General features: G+C 44.1%; 1 protein-coding gene across 1 annotated transcript; it reads right to left on the bottom strand.

The window, feature by feature from the left end:
- Positions 1 to 715: 715 nt before the first annotated feature.
- Positions 716 to 10,733, bottom strand: abrab (actin binding Rho activating protein b; the record flags this gene model as incomplete). The annotated part of the gene is made up of 4 exons (XM_083646040.1): positions 716 to 1,199; positions 1,689 to 2,494; positions 9,000 to 9,477; positions 9,961 to 10,733. The coding sequence occupies 4 exons, from the start codon at positions 10,731 to 10,733 to the stop codon at positions 716 to 718; spliced, it is 2,541 nt and encodes an 846-aa protein (XP_083502166.1).
- Between the last annotated feature and the right edge of the window lie 8,705 nt (positions 10,734 to 19,438).

Raw genomic sequence — 19,438 nt, forward strand, 5'->3', positions numbered from 1 at the left:
AATTAACAGCTATAAATCACGCATAACATACACAACACTGACATAGGCAGAGTCTTCAAGTATCTATGTAGCAGCAAAAAATAATTTGGATAATCCACATCATACTCTGTAGGCTATTAAAAAAATCCATATCTTCTCAACACTGTGTTCTTGTAGGCACCTATGACCCCATTTACACCTGGCATTACAATGTGTTTTGGGTGATCAGATTGCAATCGGATATGCGCGCTTGACCAAATTAACCTGATTACATTTACACCTGCTATTAATATATCAGATTGCAATCAGGCAAGCTCCATAGCGTCGAGCAGCAGTGACTGCTCTTGTATGTGGATTGATAGGGCATTTGCATAACACTTGCGTTCAATGTGGTCACAATGTGTCCCTGACCACCTCTGGAGGTGGTTTGGCCGATCAGATCGCAATCCGTCCTCAATGTGTCTTGGGTGCATTTACACCTGTACTTTCATGTGGTCAAGCACTATCTGATTGCAATCTGATCACCCGAAACACATTTGAATGCCAGGTGTAAATGGCGTCTTCGTTTGCACTGAGTAGACCCAGGTCAGACTGCTTGTATTTGAAAACCTCTAGTGTCAAGGCCAGATGTTATTCCACGAGTTCCATAATTTGTGCCTGGCAACTTCATCCGATCACAGACAAGCAGCTGTAAGAGTAGGATTTCCAGTCCAACTCTGGTAATCAGGTAATCCCATCACACCAGCAGAGTGATGATCACTGCATCATCCTGGCCTTGCCAGAGCATCTCCCCTTCGAACGCCACCTTGCCGTGCTTCCTGGCTCTCATCAGAATGCCCACCACCTTATCCGAGATGCGCACGTATCTGTCAAACAGCTGCCCAAACGTGACGCGGGTCTTTCCGTCCGGGTCCGGATCGGCCATCGTCCTGATCACGTAACACATGTCGCCTATCTCGCGGTGGATGTGCTGCTCGGCGCGCTTGGCCCTCTCCGCTGTTTTGGTGCCCTCCTTGGGACGTCCGTAGCCCTCCTGGCCCTTCTTGAGGCTGAGGGACATGGAGTACTCGTAGTCAAAGTCTTCACTGAAGGGGTTGAGCTTCTGGGTGACGGTGTGCTCCGACGCCCAGTTCTGCCAGCGGCTCTTCAGGTTGCCCACGGCGCTGTATTTCTTGGAGAGGGCATTGATCTTGTTGGCGTCATCAGCCTCTTTTTTGTATCTGGGGGGAGATGTCACATTAACACTATAAATCAAAGATATGACACCTTTTATACCCTGACAGGGGCCTGACGAGATGAGCAGTTCAAAAGGTTTTGCTTCTTCTTCTGGTGTTAGTAGGATGTGGGATCATTTGTGATTACTTGCATATACAATTTTTCTGTGATTTATTTGAAGTACTTTAGATGAATATCTTTCAAGTCTTTCCAGATGGAGCCACACGTTGATGCACAACTGTTACATCACTGTTACTCAACTGTTACATCACTGTTACTCAACTGTTACATCACTGTTCCTCATCACTATAACAAATGCAACAGTGTGCGTACGTGCAGGACTGTGTACGTATGTGTATGTAACTTAGTGGATTACTAGTATTTTCAAATTAGCCTCTATATTCCCTATTGTGTTGGTTCAGAAACAAACAAAAAGCAAAGTCATTGGATCAAAGGGACAATAAAACACACTGCACAGGTCAGAGAATACTCACATTGGGACAGAGGGTCTTTTTATCTTGACTTCTGACTCAGAGTCTCCTTCAGATGACTCTTTGTGCTCTGCTTCTTTCAAAGAGCTTCTGCAGAGTGTGTGTCCTCCCTCTGTCTCCAGACTCTCCTTCTCTGCCTCACCATACCCACTGTCCACACTGTCCACACCACAGGTGCGTCCCTCCCCTGGTCCTCCTCCCTCTGGTTTTTCCACATCCTTCCAGCACTTGGTTAGCGATGACACCATGTCGGAGCACTTTGTGCGGCGCGTGGGCGAGCTTCGCTTGGTCAGCATCCGGTCAATCTCCTCACCTGATTGCAGAGCCTCCTTGGCGATCTTCTCGGTCAGGAACCCAATGCCTGCACTTTCCTCCTGAGCCCCACTGGTCACAGTCTTCGCTACCTGCTTGGTCTTGATACGAGACTCAGCCGGCGGCACAGCTGGGCTCTCAACCTTAACTGCTGTCTGAGATGTCTTTTGAGTCTCTCCAGATGAAGCCGTTGTGTGATTCTGAGAGGCTTCTGTTGGCTGGGGCTGAAGGGGAAGATCTGTCTTTGCTTGCAGTGTGGTTTTGGAGACCCGTGGCTTCTTGAGTTCCTCTGGTGGTCCTCCCTTCGAAGACGCCGTCCAGCCACTGGGTTCACTGGCCTGCTTGTCCTCATTCTCCGTCACCCGCTGCTGCCAGCTCCGCGCCAGCCCGCACACCATGCTGATGGTGCGCAGCTTCTTGATGTTCTTGTTGGTGGAGGCTTTCCGCTGGGTGGCTTGGGTAGTCTGCATCTCTGACATCATGGGACAACTTAGACACTAATCGCCTCGAGTAATGCTCCTTGAGGTTCCTTGAGGTTCCTCTCTCCTTCACTCATCTAACTGTTTTTCTCCCTCTGTATCTCGCCTGTTGCCTAACTGCCCTCGCTCTGGCAGCTCTAAAATGGGGAGAGCAAACCCTAACCTGACGGTGGAAAGTATTTGAGTCATCCAGGGCAACCGTCCTGATCGTCTTTCCCTGACACTTGTCAGCCCTAAGGATCGTGTTTCATCACAGAGCGTGGCTGTAGAGGGAAACAGGGGAATAGAGCAGAGAGGGGGCGCTATAGTCAGGAGGACTGGGGCAGACAAAGTGCACACTGCTGCACAGATACATGCAAGGACTAGTTGGTCTGTCCACATTATATAAATGTGTGATTGGAGTAGAGTACCCTATGTGTGTCTATTTGATTGATTCCATTGCAATGTTCATCCATGTTCTTTTGTGTTGCATAAAAAAAAAATGCATTTGTATCTAAGGCATTTAAGGGACATGGAATATATCTTGACGAGAAACTTGACTTATACTGTACATAAGGATGATGTTCAAGACTAAAACCCTGGCAATACATGGATGGCACATATATTACACTACAGTAGCTACTACTTGGTCATTGAGGGAAGTTCATCTGACACAAAGTCACTGCAGCTGTGTTTCTAGTATTGATGACCTTGTGCTCCAGTGGCTAATGATGATATGATCTTGTGCCCATGTCTCCTACTTAGCGCTGTCATTGCAGTTGTCTGGTCTGACTGTAGCATTTATGACAGCAGTGTTGATGCAGGGAGAGGGGAGGCACTGAATCAAATGAACAGTATTTGCCCACTACTGTTGAGGGCCATCATTCATCTGATAGCAGGAGCAGCAGTCAGCTAGCTACAACTCTCATGACTTATACATCTTCACCAAACCAAAGGCTACTAAATAAGCATTTGGGAAAATATGAATCTTTTCAGGCGTCACTAATACTATAGCTCGTCATCAGTGAGTAACATGAGGAGGAACAAAATATAACATGTAAAAACTATTAGGCAGCAAAATGAATAAACATGACATTGAAAACACATCATCCACAAAGCCACAAACGCTATGAAAACACGTTCTCGTCTGCATTTTCATACCCAACAAATACATGACCTTTTGCTGCTGAGGCAAAACTCCATGAAGCTTGGAAGGTATACAGCAAAGTCAGAGAAGGAGGCTATCACAGACACAAGCAGACACTTAATCTGAGGGGAGAAGAGGCACCAGGACTTCTCAGGAGGAAAGAATGTGATACCTGGGGAAGATGAGGAGCTCCTGCTTACGCAAGAAATGCTTTAGTCTTGCAATGCAGCTGGTAGTAAGATCACAGTTCACTCACTCACTTTACAGAGGGGAGGGCAAGGAGAGAGCAGCGCGCAGGCTGGCACTGCCAGCATGTTACATTCATATTGGTTTTGCTTGTATGTCGCTTGTAAAATTGGGGTTTGACTGAGGTGTTTAGGGGAGGTTTAAGAGCTGTGAATCTATATTCATTTTTGTGCAATGCATTTTGACATCTCCATGTTTGCAGAGGGGGGGGGTGTACTGTATATAAATAGGGTTAGGGTTAGAAATAGAATTTGGTACCCCCCCACCCCCCCATTACACACACACACACACACACACACACACACACACACACACACACACACACACACACACACACACACACACACACACACACACACACACACACACACACACACACACACTCACACACACACACACGGAGTTACAGCTGTTGGGAGCCTGTCATGAAGAGTGTGCGTGAGTGAGTCATTGGGCATGAGCACAGGACCTCTAGTATGTTCTGGTCTGAGAGGAAGGGTAGTGCTCCTCCACATGGACAAACATGGTCATTACATTTTGCGGAACCAAAGTTGAGATAAAAATCCAGTCAGCAGGTGAAGCTGCTTTCACAATTGATGTTTCAAATTTGTGGAAAACATGAAATAAACATGCTGCAGCTTGGCCCATGTTTGTGTATGTAGCTTATGTGTGGTTGTCAACCTCAGGCTGGGCAGAGACATTTGGAGACACTCCACTACAGGCTTCGCCAATAATAAGAAATTGTAGGCTTTCGGTCTCCTAAATCGATGTCGTCATCAGCTTGTGATTGGCTGTTTGTCAATGGTCTGAAACCTCATTGGCTGACCAGTGTCCTAAGTGGGCGTGGCAGTGGCGAGACCTCCGCGGCACAGATACAGGAAGTGACTGGAAGTTGGGGTGTCTCGCGCATGACCGCCTCTGACTCAGGTGATTGTTTTAGTTAGCTGTGAAGCTAATGGAGCTAACATTGTTGGAGCCTTGAATAACGTTTGTCAGTAAAACGTTCAGGAGGAAAAGTTCCTGTCTCACTGTATGGAAATATATAATGTCCAAAACCTGTCAGCGTTGGTGAACTAGCGACTAACTGCGGCGGTTGAAAATATATTTGGTCTGTTTGAAAGAAAAACGCAGATTACGAGGAGGATTCTTTTTTGCCTGAGTCCAGACCATCAGATCTTCCCACTCCACTGAGTTGACTGCTTCTGAAGAAGGAAATGGAGTGTAACAAGTTAACAATTCAGTCTGATATCAGGCTAGAATCTTCTCGTTCGAAAAAGATCGAGCAACAAGGAAAGCTGTTGGACACTGTTTTAAATCCTGTGGTGCGGTTACACAGAGTAGCCGTACCTCCAGACTTCCAGCAGCTGATGGTCATTAAAGAAGAAGTTACCCCTGAGCTGCAGGAGTGGAGCCCCAGTCTGGACCAGGAGGGCCCAGAGACACCTAAAGAGGAACTTCAGGAGGACCAAGACCCCCCATATATTAAAGAGGAACAGGAGGAACTCTGTATCAGTCAGGAGGCAGAGCAGCTTCAGGAGGACCCAGAGCTCCCACTCATTAAAGAGGAACAGGAGGACCCAGAGCTCCCACACATTAAAGAGGAACAGGAGGACCCAGAGCTCCCACACATTAAAGAGGAACAGGAGGACCTCTGCATCAGTCAGGATGGAAAGCAGCTTCAAGGGCCGGATGAGGTCCATATCACCGAGTCTCCATTCACTGTCCCTGTGAAGAGTGAAGATGATGAAGAGAAACCTCAGTCCTCACAACTTCATCAAAGCCAAACTGAGGAGAACAGAGAGGCAGAGCCTCTAGCTAGCAACTCAACTGAACAGATGAAAACAGAAGTTGATGGAGAGTGTGGAATGAGAGTCCACACAGGAGAGAAGCCGAAGCCATTTAATTGCTCAGTCTGTGGTCACAGTTTTAGTCAGAAAGGACACTTGAAAGAACACATGAGAATCCACACAGGAGAGAAGCCATTTGAATGCTCAGTCTGTGGTAACAGTTTTGGTCAGAAAGGTAACTGGAAAGTACACATGAGAGTCCACACAGGAGGGAAGCCGAAGCCATTTAATTGCTCAGTCTGTGGTCACAGTTTTAGTCAGAAAGGACACTTGAAAGAACACATGAGAATCCACACAGGAGAGAAGCCATTTGAATGCTCAGTCTGTGGTAACAGTTTTGGTCAGAAAGGTAACTGGAAAGAACACATGAGAATCCACACAGGAGAGAAGCCCTTTAATTGCGCAGTCTGTGGTAACAGTTTTGGTCAGAAAGGAAACTTGACAAAACACATGCTAGTCCACACAGGAGATAAGCAATTTAATTGCTCAGTCTGTGGTAACAGTTTTGGTCAGAAAGGAGGCTTGAAAAGTCACATGAGAATTCACACAGGAGAGAAGCCTTTTAATTGCTCAGTCTGTGGTAACAGTTTTAGTCGGAAAGGTAACTGGAAAGAACACATGAGAATTCACACAGGAGATAAGACATTTTGCTCAGTTTGTGGTAAACATTTTGGTCATAAACGAAGCCTGAAGAGACACATGATACTCCACACAGCAGAGCTCACTTAATATTGGGCTGGACAATATTTAAATATTATCGTTGTCTATCAATGGAAACATATTGTCAGACCATTGATCGAGTGATTGTCAGAACAATCCTGTTCTAAATGAATGGTAAAATGCAAATCATTAGTGTGTTAAAATGAGATGAAACAAATTTGGGGATATTATTAGAAAAGTATTACTTGTATCTTATTCTCCTGCATTTCAATTGAGATGAACATCAGTATTGTCATAATACTGTATTGCTATTAAAAAGTTGCATCAGGCATTGATGCCTCATGAAGCTCCTTGAGATTTAGGAGAAGTGGAGGCTGTTCAGGATGGTTGGAAGATGGAGAAGATCATCAGTTTATATGAAAGAAACTGAGTATTTCAAAATGTAACATGAGTCAAGATGATAAAAGGGCAAAGTTCTGACTCAACATATCAAAGGGCTAATCTGTCAGAAAAGGTTTGCTGTGCTTTTTTTCCAATCTTTTTCATTACTGAGTTGTCAGGGTTTTTCCTGCATAGAGATTTCGGAGGCGGCCACCTCTGCCAAATTGTGTGCCACCTCCTATTTTCTAACAAGCATTGCACTCAGTGGATTTCTGTCATTTGTAAGTGCAGCATTATGCTGATGTGTTGACAGTTTAATGTTAAATGCTCTTTAATAAAGTTATTTGTTTCAAAAAGCAGCCTTCTGAGTAACTTTGCAGAGCCAAATTGGTGCACAATCTACATAGAAAATGTCTATTTTCATTCCAACACATGCAAAAAAATCATTATATCGACCACCAATCGGTAAGCGGTGAATTTCCCACCACTAAAATCGATATCGGTCTCAAAAATCCACTATCGGTCCGGCTCTAGTATATGAAAAATCTAATTCATCAATATAAAAGGAAACAAGGCTTAGAAAAAGGCACATTTAAATGTATTTCTAGGATATGTGTTTCCTAGTACAGTGCAGTCCGCTTATAGTGATCACCTCGGGACAGGCCAAATTGATCAATATACTATAATATATAGCGTGGCTCCAGACCTTCAAAGTCCCGCCCACTCACACAGAGTTGTGGAAATGAGTTTACGAGTTGACAATTCAGTCTGAATATCAGGCTAGGATTCCACTGTAGTCTAAAAACTGAAATTGCTGGCATGTGTGATGGTGGCAACCTACCAGTAGAGGTCGCAATAAGGTCAGTAGTGGAGCACTGTGCAGCTCAGAGTCCAACTACTGTTATTAGGTCTGTGCTCTTTATGTGAAATATGGGACCCCAATAGACCCTTTTCCCGGTGGCCATTTTGTGTCGAAAAGGCAGGAGCAACACAGGTGCAAGCAGAACACTAATGAGAGTTTCCAACTTACAATCATGGAATTTGGAAACTCTCATTAGTGTTCTGCTTGCACCTGTGTTGGTCCTGCCTTTTCGACAACAAAATGGCCACCATGAAAAGGGTCTATACATGCATGTCGTGCATAGTGTTTTGCTCGGTATATCGCAGTCTCTTATACAGTAGTAATGTTATAGCAACAACAACAACAATTAGTAGCCTACAGTGTCTAATGAGAAAGAATTAGAGGCTCCTCTTGAGAGCTTGTGTTATGGCACAATGGAGGAACAAGTTAAGTAAACGTGCTCAGGTAGCCTATAGGGCTATTGGGATGCATTTACACTGAAACAATGATGAATCAGCACAACACGGAGAGTCAAGAATAACAGAATCCAGGTGCCAAATATGCTACTAGCATCCCCCCATAGGTTGAGGCCACGTCTCGTCATAGACGCTGGTTTAGCTTAGACGCTGGTTTAGCTGGCTCGGCCTGGCTGGGGGCGTGGTCAGGGTGGGGTAAAAACCCCCGTTCTATCCATTCAGCAAAGTTAGAATTTAGCTGATAGCCCAGCCCAGGCAGACACGATCGGAGATTTAACCACCGCAGTAAACGCACATCTGAGCAGACGTCTTGTGTTCTGCTCTAGAACCCCCAAACCTGTAGTTTAGAGCCGCAGCACCGTCTTTTGGTGAGTCAGCCCATGAGATATATGGGCGGTTTTACCCCACTCGCGCGCCAGCCATTTAACATTTTGTGGGCGTTCCCAGACATGCGGACTGTCTCTAATGATACCTGATGCAGCATTTGTGTGTGTATCCCTTTAAGACAGCGAACAGCGTCATACGCGAAAGAAAAACAGCAGTGACTGTTGTCGTATGTGGGTGGATAATGCATTTGCATAACACTTGCGTTCAATGTGGTCACAATGTGTCCCTGACCACCTCTGGAGGTGGTTTGGCCGATCAGATCGCAATCTGTCCTCAATGTGTCTTGGGTGCATTTACACCTGTACTTTCATGTGGTCAAGCACTGATTGCAATCTGATCACCCGAAACACATTTGAATGCCAGGTGTAAATGGCGTCTTCGTTTGCACTGAGTAGACCCAGGTCAGACTGCTTGTATTTGAAAACCTCTAGTGTCAAGGCCAGATGTTATTCCACGAGTTCCATCATTTGTGCCTGGCAACTTCATCCGATCACAGACAAGCAGCTGTGAAGAGTAGGATTTCCAGTCCAACTCTGGTAATCAGGTAATCCCATCACACCAGCAGAGTGATGATCACTGCATCATCCTGGCCTTGCCAGAGCATCTCCCCTTCGAACGCCACCTTCCCGTGCTTCCTGGCTCTCATCAGAATGCCCACCACCTTATCCGAGATGCGCACGTATCTGTCAAACAGCTGCCCAAACGTGACGCGGGTCTTTCCGTCCGGGTCCGGATCGGCCATCATCCTGATCACGTAACACATGTCGCCTATCTCGCGGTGGATGTGCTGCTCGGCGCGCTTGGCCCTCTCCGCTGTTTTGGTGCCCTCCTTGGGACGTCCGTAGCCCTCCTGGCCCTTCTTGAGGCTGAGGGACATGGAGTACTCGTAGTCAAAGTCTTCACTGAAGGGGTTGAGCTTCTGGGTGACGGTGTGCTCCGACGCCCAGTTCTGCCAGCGGCTCTTCAGGTTGCCCACGGCGCTGTATTTCTTGGAGAGGGCATTGATCTTGTTGGCGTCATCAGCCTCTTTTTTGTATCTGGGGGGAGATGTCACATTAACACTATAAATCAAAGATATGACACCTCTTATACCTTGACAGGGGCCTGACGAGATGAGCAGTTCAAAAGGTTTTGCTTCTTCTTCTGGTGTTAGTAGGATGTGGGATCATTGTGATTACTTGCCTATAGGCCTACAATTTTACTGTGATGAATATTATGTTTATTTGAAGTACTTTAGATGAATATCTTTCAAGTCTTTCCAGATGGAGCCACACTTTGATGCACAACTGTTACATCACTGTTACTCAACTGTTACCTCACTGTTCCTCATCACTATAACAAATGCAACAGTGTGCGTACGTGCAGGACTGTGTACGTATGTGTATGTAACTTAGTGGATTAGTAGTATTTTCAAATTTGCCTCTATATTCCCTATTGTGTTGGTTCAGAAACAAACAAAAAGCGAAGTCATTGGATCAAAGGGACAATAAAACACACAGCACAGGTCAGAGAATACTCACATTGGGACAGAGGGTCTTTTTATCTTGACTTCTGACTCAGAGTCTCCTTCAGATGACTCTTTGTGCTCTGCTTCTTTCAAAGAGCTTCTGCAGAGTGTGTGTCCTCCCTCTGTCTCCAGACTCTCCTTCTCTGCCTCACCACTGTCCACACCACAGGTGCGTCCCTCCCCTGGTCCTCCTCCCTCTGGTTTTTCCACATCCTTCCAGCTCTTGGTTAGCGATGACACCATGTCGGAGCACTTTGTGCGGCGCGTGGGTGAGCTTCGCTTGCTCAGCATCCGGTCAATCTCCTCACCTGATTGCAGAGCCTCCTTGGCGATCTTCTCGGTCAGGAACCCAATGCCTGCGCTTTCCTCCTGAGCCCCACTGGTCACAGTCTTCGCTACCTGCTTGGTCTTGATACGAGACTCAGCCGGCGGCACAGCTGGGCTCTCAACCTTAACTGCTGTCTGAGATGTCTTTTGAGTCTCTCCAGATGAACCGGTTGTGTGATTCTGAGAGGCTTCTGTTGGCTGGGGCTGAAGGGGAAGATCTGTCTTTGCTTGCAGTGTGGTTTTGGAGACCCATGGCTTCTTGAGTTCCTCTGGTGGTCCTCCCTTCGAAGACGCCGTCCAGCCACTGGGTTCACTGGCCTGCTTGTCCTCATTCTCCGTCACCCACTGCTGCCAGCTCCGCGCCAGCCCGCACACCATGCTGATGGTGCGCAGCTTCTTGATGTTCTTGTTGGTGGAGGCTTTCCGCTGGGTGGCTTGGGTAGTCTGCGTCTCCGACATCATGGGACAACTTAGACACTAATCGCCTTGAGTAATGCTCCTTGAGGTTCCTTGAGGTTCCTCTCTCCTTCACTCATCTAACTGTTTTTCTCCCTCTGTATCTCGCCTGTTGCCTAACTGCCCTCGCTCTGGCAGCTCTAAAATGGGGAGAGCAAACCCTAACGTGAAGGTGGAAAGTATTTGAGTCATCCAGGGCAACCGTCCTGATCGTCTTTCCCTGACACTTGTCAGCCCTAAGGATCGTGTTTCATCACAGAGCGTGGCTGTAGAGGGAAACAGGGGAATAGAGCAGAGAGGTGGCGCTATATTCAGGAGGACTGGGGCAGACAAAGTGCACACTGCTGCACAGATACATGCAAGGACTAGTTGGTCTGTCCACATTATATAAATGTGTGATTGGAGTAGAGTACCCTATGTGTGTCTATTTGATTGATTCCATTGCCATGTTCATTTATGTTCTTTTGTGTTGCATAAAAAAATGTATGCATTTGTATTTAAAGGCCGGCTTTACCGTGGGGAATATGAATATATATTAATTCTTAAAAAATCTTAAATTTCGAATCCGTTGAAATTTTTGAAATTGCTTGTTCACAGCCAGAGAAAAAAAAAAAAAAAAAAAAAAAATGCCTCCAAATTGCAAGGCGGACTTGGCCCAGATGACGCGAAACGCGTCACCTGGCCCAATTTTTTTTCTTTTTTTTTTTTTTTTTTTTTTTTCTCTGGCTGTGAACAAGCAATTTCAAAAATTTCAACGGATTCGAAATTTAAGATTTTTTAAGAATTAATATATATTCATATTCCCCACGGTAAAGCCGGCCTTTAAGGCATTTAAGGGACATGGAATATATCTTGACGAGAAACTTGACTTATACTGTACATAAGGATGATGTTCAAGACTAAAACCCTGGCAATACATGGATGGCACATATATTACACTACAGTAGCTACTACTTGGTCATTGAGGGAAGTTCATCTGACACAACGTCACTGCAGCTGTTTCTAGAAATGACGACCTTGTGCTCCAGTGGCTAATGATATGATCTTGTGCCCATGTCTCCTACTTAGCGCTGTCATTGCAGTTGTCTGGTCTGACTGTAGCATTTATGACAGCAGTGTGTTGACACAGGGAGAGGGGAGGCACTGAATCAAATGAACAGTATTTGCCCACTACTCTTCAGGGCCATCATTCATCTGATAGCAGGAGCAGCAGTCAGCTAGCTACAACTCTCATGACTTATACATCTTCACCAAACCAAAGGCTACTAAATAAGCATTTGGGAAAATATGAATCTTCTCAGGCGTCACTATACTGTAGCTCGTCATCAGTGAGTAACATAAGGAGGAACAAAATATAACATGTAAAAACTATTAGGCAGCAAAATGAATAAACATTACATTGAAAACACATCATCCACAAAGCCACAAACGCTATGAAAACTCGTCTGCATTTTCATACCCAACAAATACATAACCTTTTGCTGCTGAGGCAAAACTCCATGAAGCTTGGAAGGTATACAGCAAAGTCAGAGAAGGAGGCTATCACAGACACAAGCAGACACTTCATCTGAGGGGAGAAGAGGCACCAGGACTTCTCAGGAGGAAAGAATGTGATACCTGGGGAAGATGAGGAGCTCCTGCTTACGCAGGAAATGCTTTAGTCTTGCAATGCAGCTGGTAGTAAGATCACAGTTCACTCACTCACTTTACAGAGGGGAGGGCAAGGAGAGAGCAGCGCGCAGGCTGGCACTGCCAGCATGTTACATTCATATTGGTTTTGCTTGTATGTCGCTTGTAAAATTGGGGTTTGACTGAGGTGTTTAGGGGAGGTTTAAGAGCTGTGAATCTATATTCATTTTTGTGCAATGCATTTTGACATCTCCATGTTTGCAGAGGGGGGGGGCGTGTACTGTATATAAATAGGGTTAGGGTTAGAAATAGAATTTGGTACCCCTCCAACCCCCCCCCCCCCCCCCCCCCATTACACACACACACACACACACACACACACACACACACACACACACACACACACACACACACACACACACACACACACACACACACACACACACACACACACACACACACACACACACAGAGTTACAGCTGTTGGGAGCCTGTCATGAAGAGTGTAAGTGAGTCATTGGGCATGAGCACAGGACCTCTAGTATGTTGTGGTCTGAGAGGAAGGGTAGTGCTCCTCCACATGGACAAACATGGTCATTACATTTTGCGGAACCAAAGTTGAGATAAAAATCCAGTCAGCAGGTGAAGCTGCTTTCACAGTTGATGTTTCAAATTTGTGGAAAACATGAAAGAAACATGCTGCAGCTTGGCCCATGTTTGTGTCTGTAGCTTATATGTGGTTGTCAACCTCAGGCTGGGCAGAGACATTTGGAGACACTCCACTACAGGCTTCGCCAATAATAAGAAATTGTAGGCTTTCGGTCTCCTAAATCGATGTCGTCATCAGCTTGTGATTGGCTGTTTGTCAATGGTCTGAAACCTCATTGGCTGACCAGTTGTCCTAAGTGGGCGTGGCAGTGGCGAGACCTCCGCGGCACAGATACAGGAAGTGACTGGAAGTTGGGGTGTCTCGCGCATGACTGCCTCTGACTCAGGTGATTGTTTTAGTTAGCTGTGAAGCTAATGGAGCTAACGTTGTTGGAGCCTTGAATAACGTTTGTCAGTAAAACGTTCAGGAGGAAAAGTTCCTGTCTCACTGTATGGAAATATATAATGTCCAAAACCTGTCAGCGTTGGTGAACTAGCGACTAACTGCGGCGGTTGAAAATATATTTGGTCTGTTTGAAAGAAAAACGCAGATTACGAGGAGGACGCTTTTTTGCCTGACCATCAGATCTTCCCACTCCACTGAGTCGACTGCTTCTGAAGAAGGAAATGGAGTGTAACAAGTTAACAATTCAGTCTGATATCAGGCTAGAATCTTCTCGTTCCAAAAAGATCGAGCAACAAGGAAAGCTGTTGGACACTTTTTTAAATCCTGTAGTGCGGTTACACAGAGTAGCCGTACCTCCAGACTTCCAGCAGCTGATGGTCATTAAAGAAGAAGTTCCCGCTCAGCTGCAGGAGTGGAGCCCCAGTCTGGACCAGGAGGGCCGAGAGACCACCAAAGAGGAACTTCAGGAGGACCAAGAACTCCCACATATTAAAGATGAACAGGAGGAACTCTGTATCAGTCAAGGGGGGGAGTGGCTTCAGGAGGACCCAGAGGCCCGACACATTAAAGTAGAACAGGAGGAACTGTGGACCAGTCAGGAGGCAGAGCAGCTTCAGGAGGACCCAGAGCCCCCACACATTAAAGAGGAACAGGAGGACCCAGAGCTCCCACTCATTAAAGAGGAACAGGAGGACCTCTGCATCAGTCAGGATGGAGAGCAGCTTCAAGGGCCGGATGAGGTCCATATCACCGAGTCTTCATTCACTGTCCCTGTGAAGAGTGAAGATGATGAAGAGAAACCTCAGTCCTCACAGCTTCATCAAAGCCAAACTGAGGAGAACAGAGAGGCAGAGCCTCTAGCCAGCAGCTCAACTGAACAGATGAAAACAGAAGCTGATGGAGACGACTGTGGAATGAGAGTCCACACAGGAGAGAAGCCATTTGGTAAGGATTTGTGTAAAAGAGACTTTAACAGACACATGAAAGAGCACATGAGAGTCCACACAGGAGGGAAGCCAAAGACATTTAATTGCTCAGTCTGTGGTCACAGTTTTGGTGAGAAAGGAAACTTGAAAAGACACATGAGAATCCACACAGGAGAGAAGGCATTTGAATGCTCAGTCTGTGGTAACAGTTTTGGTCAGAAAGGAGACTTGAAAAAGCACATGAGAGTCCACACAGGAGAGAAGCCTTTTAAATGTTCAGTCTGTGGTAACAGTTTTGGTCAGAAAGGAAGCTTGAAAAGACACATGAGAATCCACACAGGAGAGAAGCCATTTGAATGCTCAGTCTGTGGTAACAGTTTTGGTGAGAAAGGAAATTTGACAAAACACATGATAGTCCACACAGGAGAGAAGGCATTTAATTGCTCAGTCTGTGGTCACAGTTTTGGTTGTCAACAAGACTTGAAAAATCACATGAGAGTCCACACAGGAGGGAAGCCGAAGCCATTTAATTGCTCAGTCTGTGGTCACAGTTTTAGTCATAAAGGACACTTGAATGAACACATGATAATCCACACAGGAGAGAAGCCATTTGAATGTTCAGTCTGTGGTAACAGTTTTGGTCAGAAAGCAAGCTTGACAAAACACATGATAGTCCACACAGGAGGGAAGCCGAAGCCATTTAATTGCTCAGTCTGTGGTCACAGTTTTGGTTGTAAAGGAAGCTTGAAAATACACATGGGAGGCCACACAGGAGAGAAGCCATTGAATTGCTCAGTCTGTGGTAAACATTTTTGTTGTAAAAAAAGCCTGAACAAACACATGAGAGTCCACACAGCAGAGGTCACTTAATATTGGGCTGGACAATATTTCAATATTATCATTGTCTATCAATGGAAACATATTTTCAGACCATTGATCAAGTGATTATCAGAACAATCCTGTTCTAAATGAATGGTAAAATACAAATCATTAGTGTCTTAAAATGAGATGAAACAAATTTGGGGATATTATTAGAAAAGTATTACTTGTATCGTATCATCCTGCATTTCAATTGAGATGAACATCACTATTGTTATAATACTGTATTGTTATTAAAAAGTTGCATCAGGCATCGATGCCTCATGAAGCTCCTTGAGATTTAGGAGAAGTGGAGGCTGTTCAGGATGGTTGGAAGATGGAGATGATCAGTTTATATGAAAGAAACAGAGTATTTCAAAATGTAACATGAGTCAAGATGATAAAAGGGCAAAGTTCTGACTCAACATATCAAAGGGCTAAAATGTCAGAAAAGGGTTGCTGTGCTTTTTTTTTTAACTCTTTCATTACTGAGTTGTCAGGGTTTTTCCTGCATAGAGATTTTGGAGGCGGCCACCTCTGCCAAATTTTGTGCCACCTCCTATTTTCTAACAAGCATTGCACTCAGTGGATTTCTGTCATTTGTAAGTGCAGCATTACGCTGATGTGTTGACAGTTTAAATGCTCTTTAATAAAGTTATTTGTTTCAAAAAGCAGCCTTCTGAGTAAGTTTGCATACAACATGCAAAAATGTTGTTTTCCTACCAAAATGGCCATGTGGTGATGTAACAGAATACCATCAATAGGGACTTTAGTGTCTGCTATTCCCAACAGTTAAATTATCGTGACCTTGTTGTCATACTTTACTATTATACATATATATATACGGTATATATATATATATATATACATTACCTTGCATGGCATTTTCTATGCATGGTATATATTGTTTTCAGCTGCAATAGCTGCACAATATTTCAATGTGATGTGTATGCATCTCTCTAGAGGACACTAGGCATGCCCACCGCTGCCATATTCTCGACATAGCGCTGCTAGTAATGACAGCAATAAAGTCCCCGTGGTTTGTTTCTATCTCTACCGTCCTCAGACGTGAAGGGAGCGAGACTGAGGATACGTCAGCACAGATGTGTGGATAGTTGGGAGAGACAGGTGAAACTTTCTGACAGCTCCTCACAGCAAAGTCTGTTCACCTCGTTTTTTCTTTTGTTTATTATTACAGGCATTAACGGCAGCATACAAACAACAACTCTGGGGTTTTTATTGCTGTCATCACTATCGCTATTTTGTAATGGAACAGAAACGACAATAAGGCCATATAGTTGTCAGCTGCAGGATGGTATGTCAACAATATGGTGCTGTCCGGGGTTAGCGAATAAGGTCTATTGGGAAACTCTCATTAGTGTTCTGCTTGCCTTGCACCTGTGTTGGTCCTGCCTTTTCGACACAAAATGGCCACCGTCAAAAGGGTCTCAATTGGTAGGAAAATGGTAGGAAAATGCTTGTGACATCATGGGAATACTATGAATTGATAGTATTCCCATGATGTCACAAGCCTTTTTCCTACCAATATGGCGCTACAATACACACAGCTCATTGGCTCTAAATGTCACTTCATTGTAATCACCTGTTGTTTTCCTACCAAGATGCCCATGTGGTGATGTAACGGAATACTATCAATTCATGCATGTCATGCATAGCGTTTTGCTCGGTATATCGCAGTCTATTATACAGTATTTGATACATGTAGTGTCATTTCCAAACCTATAATCAACAATAACATCCACAATTGTCAAACATAATGCGTCTCACAAATCGTCTGTACGAAGACACTTGACAACCAACATTTTTAGACAAACCGCTCATGTTTCTCTTCACAACTGCCCCGGATTCATGCCCGCGTCCACAGTGGTGGCCCCAAGGAGGAGGCCAGCCGCACAAATCTGTCCTGGCCCAGGAAGAGTAAACCATGTCAACAAATCCATAAAAAAAACAGACACAATGTAATCCACTGATACTTCCTTCCAAAGAGCCTGTATGTTATTGATTGTGTTTGGCCGTTCGGCCCTCATAAATACAGATGGAGGGTCAGTAAATTCAGCTGCAGACAGGGGTGGATAGATACTGTCATATTGTCAGATAATGCAAACTACATTACCCAGGATACCATGCCATCCAGGATGTCCCAGAGGACACTGATGTATAGAAAAAGACTGGCTTGCGTCTTTAAACCGTCAGTAGTTGTCATCCCAGCCACATGACTTTAACATTACTCTATAGATTGTGAGTAGGCCCGGTTCATCTGACCTTATTGTTGGCTTGTGAGGGAACGTTTCTAACAGGGAGAGTATATGAGCCTTTGGACTGAACAAACACACAGAGTAGAAATACTTCATCTACCTACATTTTAGTGATAGTTTATTGACGTTTGTTTTGTTGTTGTTTGTTTTTTTGTCTGACATCCCATTCCACAGGGAGGTGAGAGTCGGAGGTGGAGGAGATTGGCGTTTCGATTAAATCCTGGGGTTTATCCACAACATTATCATAAAGGTCTGTTTTGCTACTGGCTATGGCAGATTGATTTCAGACAATAATGACACACACACACACACACACACACACACACACACACACACACACACACACACACACACAAAGTACACACACACACACACTCATAACAAAAACAAAAGCAACAATTATCCTAGAAAAGGAGAAAAAAGTTAAATTAAGGTATATCAGACATAAAGTACATATAGAATCAAGCAAAAAAAAGGAAAATCAATACAGCAACAATAACCAGAAACAACAAACTAAACTGAGCTTTGGGACAGTTATTGCACAGTTATTGAGACACAGTTTTGGGACACTCATTGCATTTCCCCACTTCATGTAAGCTTCTACATGTATCTGGCTAATAAAACTGTGAAAGTGGCAGCAGGTAAATTACTGCTACATTTTCCGACTACATTTCCCTGATGGCAGTTTGGTCACGTGTTGGCTCCACCTAACTGTATGGTGGAAGTTTTCAGCAGGTTTTGTGATAGTTTATCGCCCTCTAGAGGAATAAAAAATGACATTACACAAAACCTAAATGGCAATGAAGTATAACCATCCTGCTGCAATTACAAATAAACCAGAACGCACACAGAGGACAAACCTCTGACAAAGCTGGGTAATCCTCTAACTTGTTATTGTTCCAATCACTTACATTCTAAGATACAATTATTTGTTGACCCTTCAAATCTCTCTTTAGGATTTGGAATCAAATCTATATCTTTATTTTTATAGTTACCCAAAACATCCAACAGTGGAAAACTGGATCACCACCAAAATGTAATCAGTTGATGGCCCAAAGTCGAGACCGATTTGTCTATTTGTCTAATTTACTAACAGGAGATAAAATACAACTGTGTGCTGGTAAAATGACTAACTGCCAGGGCTGTATTAATAAGGTTTATTTATTTAGCCCTATGATTTAAAACACACAGAAGATACATTTAAGTAAAAAGACAAAGCATTCTGCAAAAAGTTATTATTATTATTATTTGTATTATTATTATTTGATCCAGCAAACTTCACACAAACTTCCTAACAATTATTATTATTATTATTATTATTATTATTATTATTATTATTATTATTATTATTATTATTATTATTATTGTTATGTATTTTACTCTCATTATTATGTATGTTACATGTGATTTAAGGCAAACTGTCAACAATACACTGTCTTATTATTGTATGTGTTAATCAACATCAAAAACAAACACAGACCAAAACACCAAAACTGATTTAAAAAAGTTTATTTTCATTATTTGTGTTCTCAAAAAAAAAAATCCACACACACTTTACATACACAAATTACATAACTTAATTCACATGAATAAAAACACGTGCTTCAAGTGTCATATTTAAAGGTCCCTTTTTAGCAGTTTAAAACATTTCTTAGTGTTCTTTAAAATAAGGCTATATGAAGAATTCTGTTGCAAAACAAACACAAACAACACACAAATCCAGGCTCTGTGGCACCTCTCCATCCTCCTCTCCCCTCATTAACTATGCGCTGTCCTGAGTGGGCGGGGATGCCATGATATTGAGGGGCTGCTCTGATTGGCCGCCTGATTGGCTGGGTGAGGGAGGAGAGTGCAGATTTGCAAAAACTTCAAAGCCAACGTGGCTCCTTGTGTAGTAGAAAACTCTGAGGCAGAACATCTCAAAGCAAGTTGCAAATATGCAAATGGCTCCCATTGTGACATCAC

Source organism: Poromitra crassiceps, assembly GCF_964638095.1.
Source record: "Poromitra crassiceps genome assembly, chromosome: 11".
Classification (NCBI taxonomy): domain Eukaryota; kingdom Metazoa; phylum Chordata; class Actinopteri; order Beryciformes; family Melamphaidae; genus Poromitra; species Poromitra crassiceps.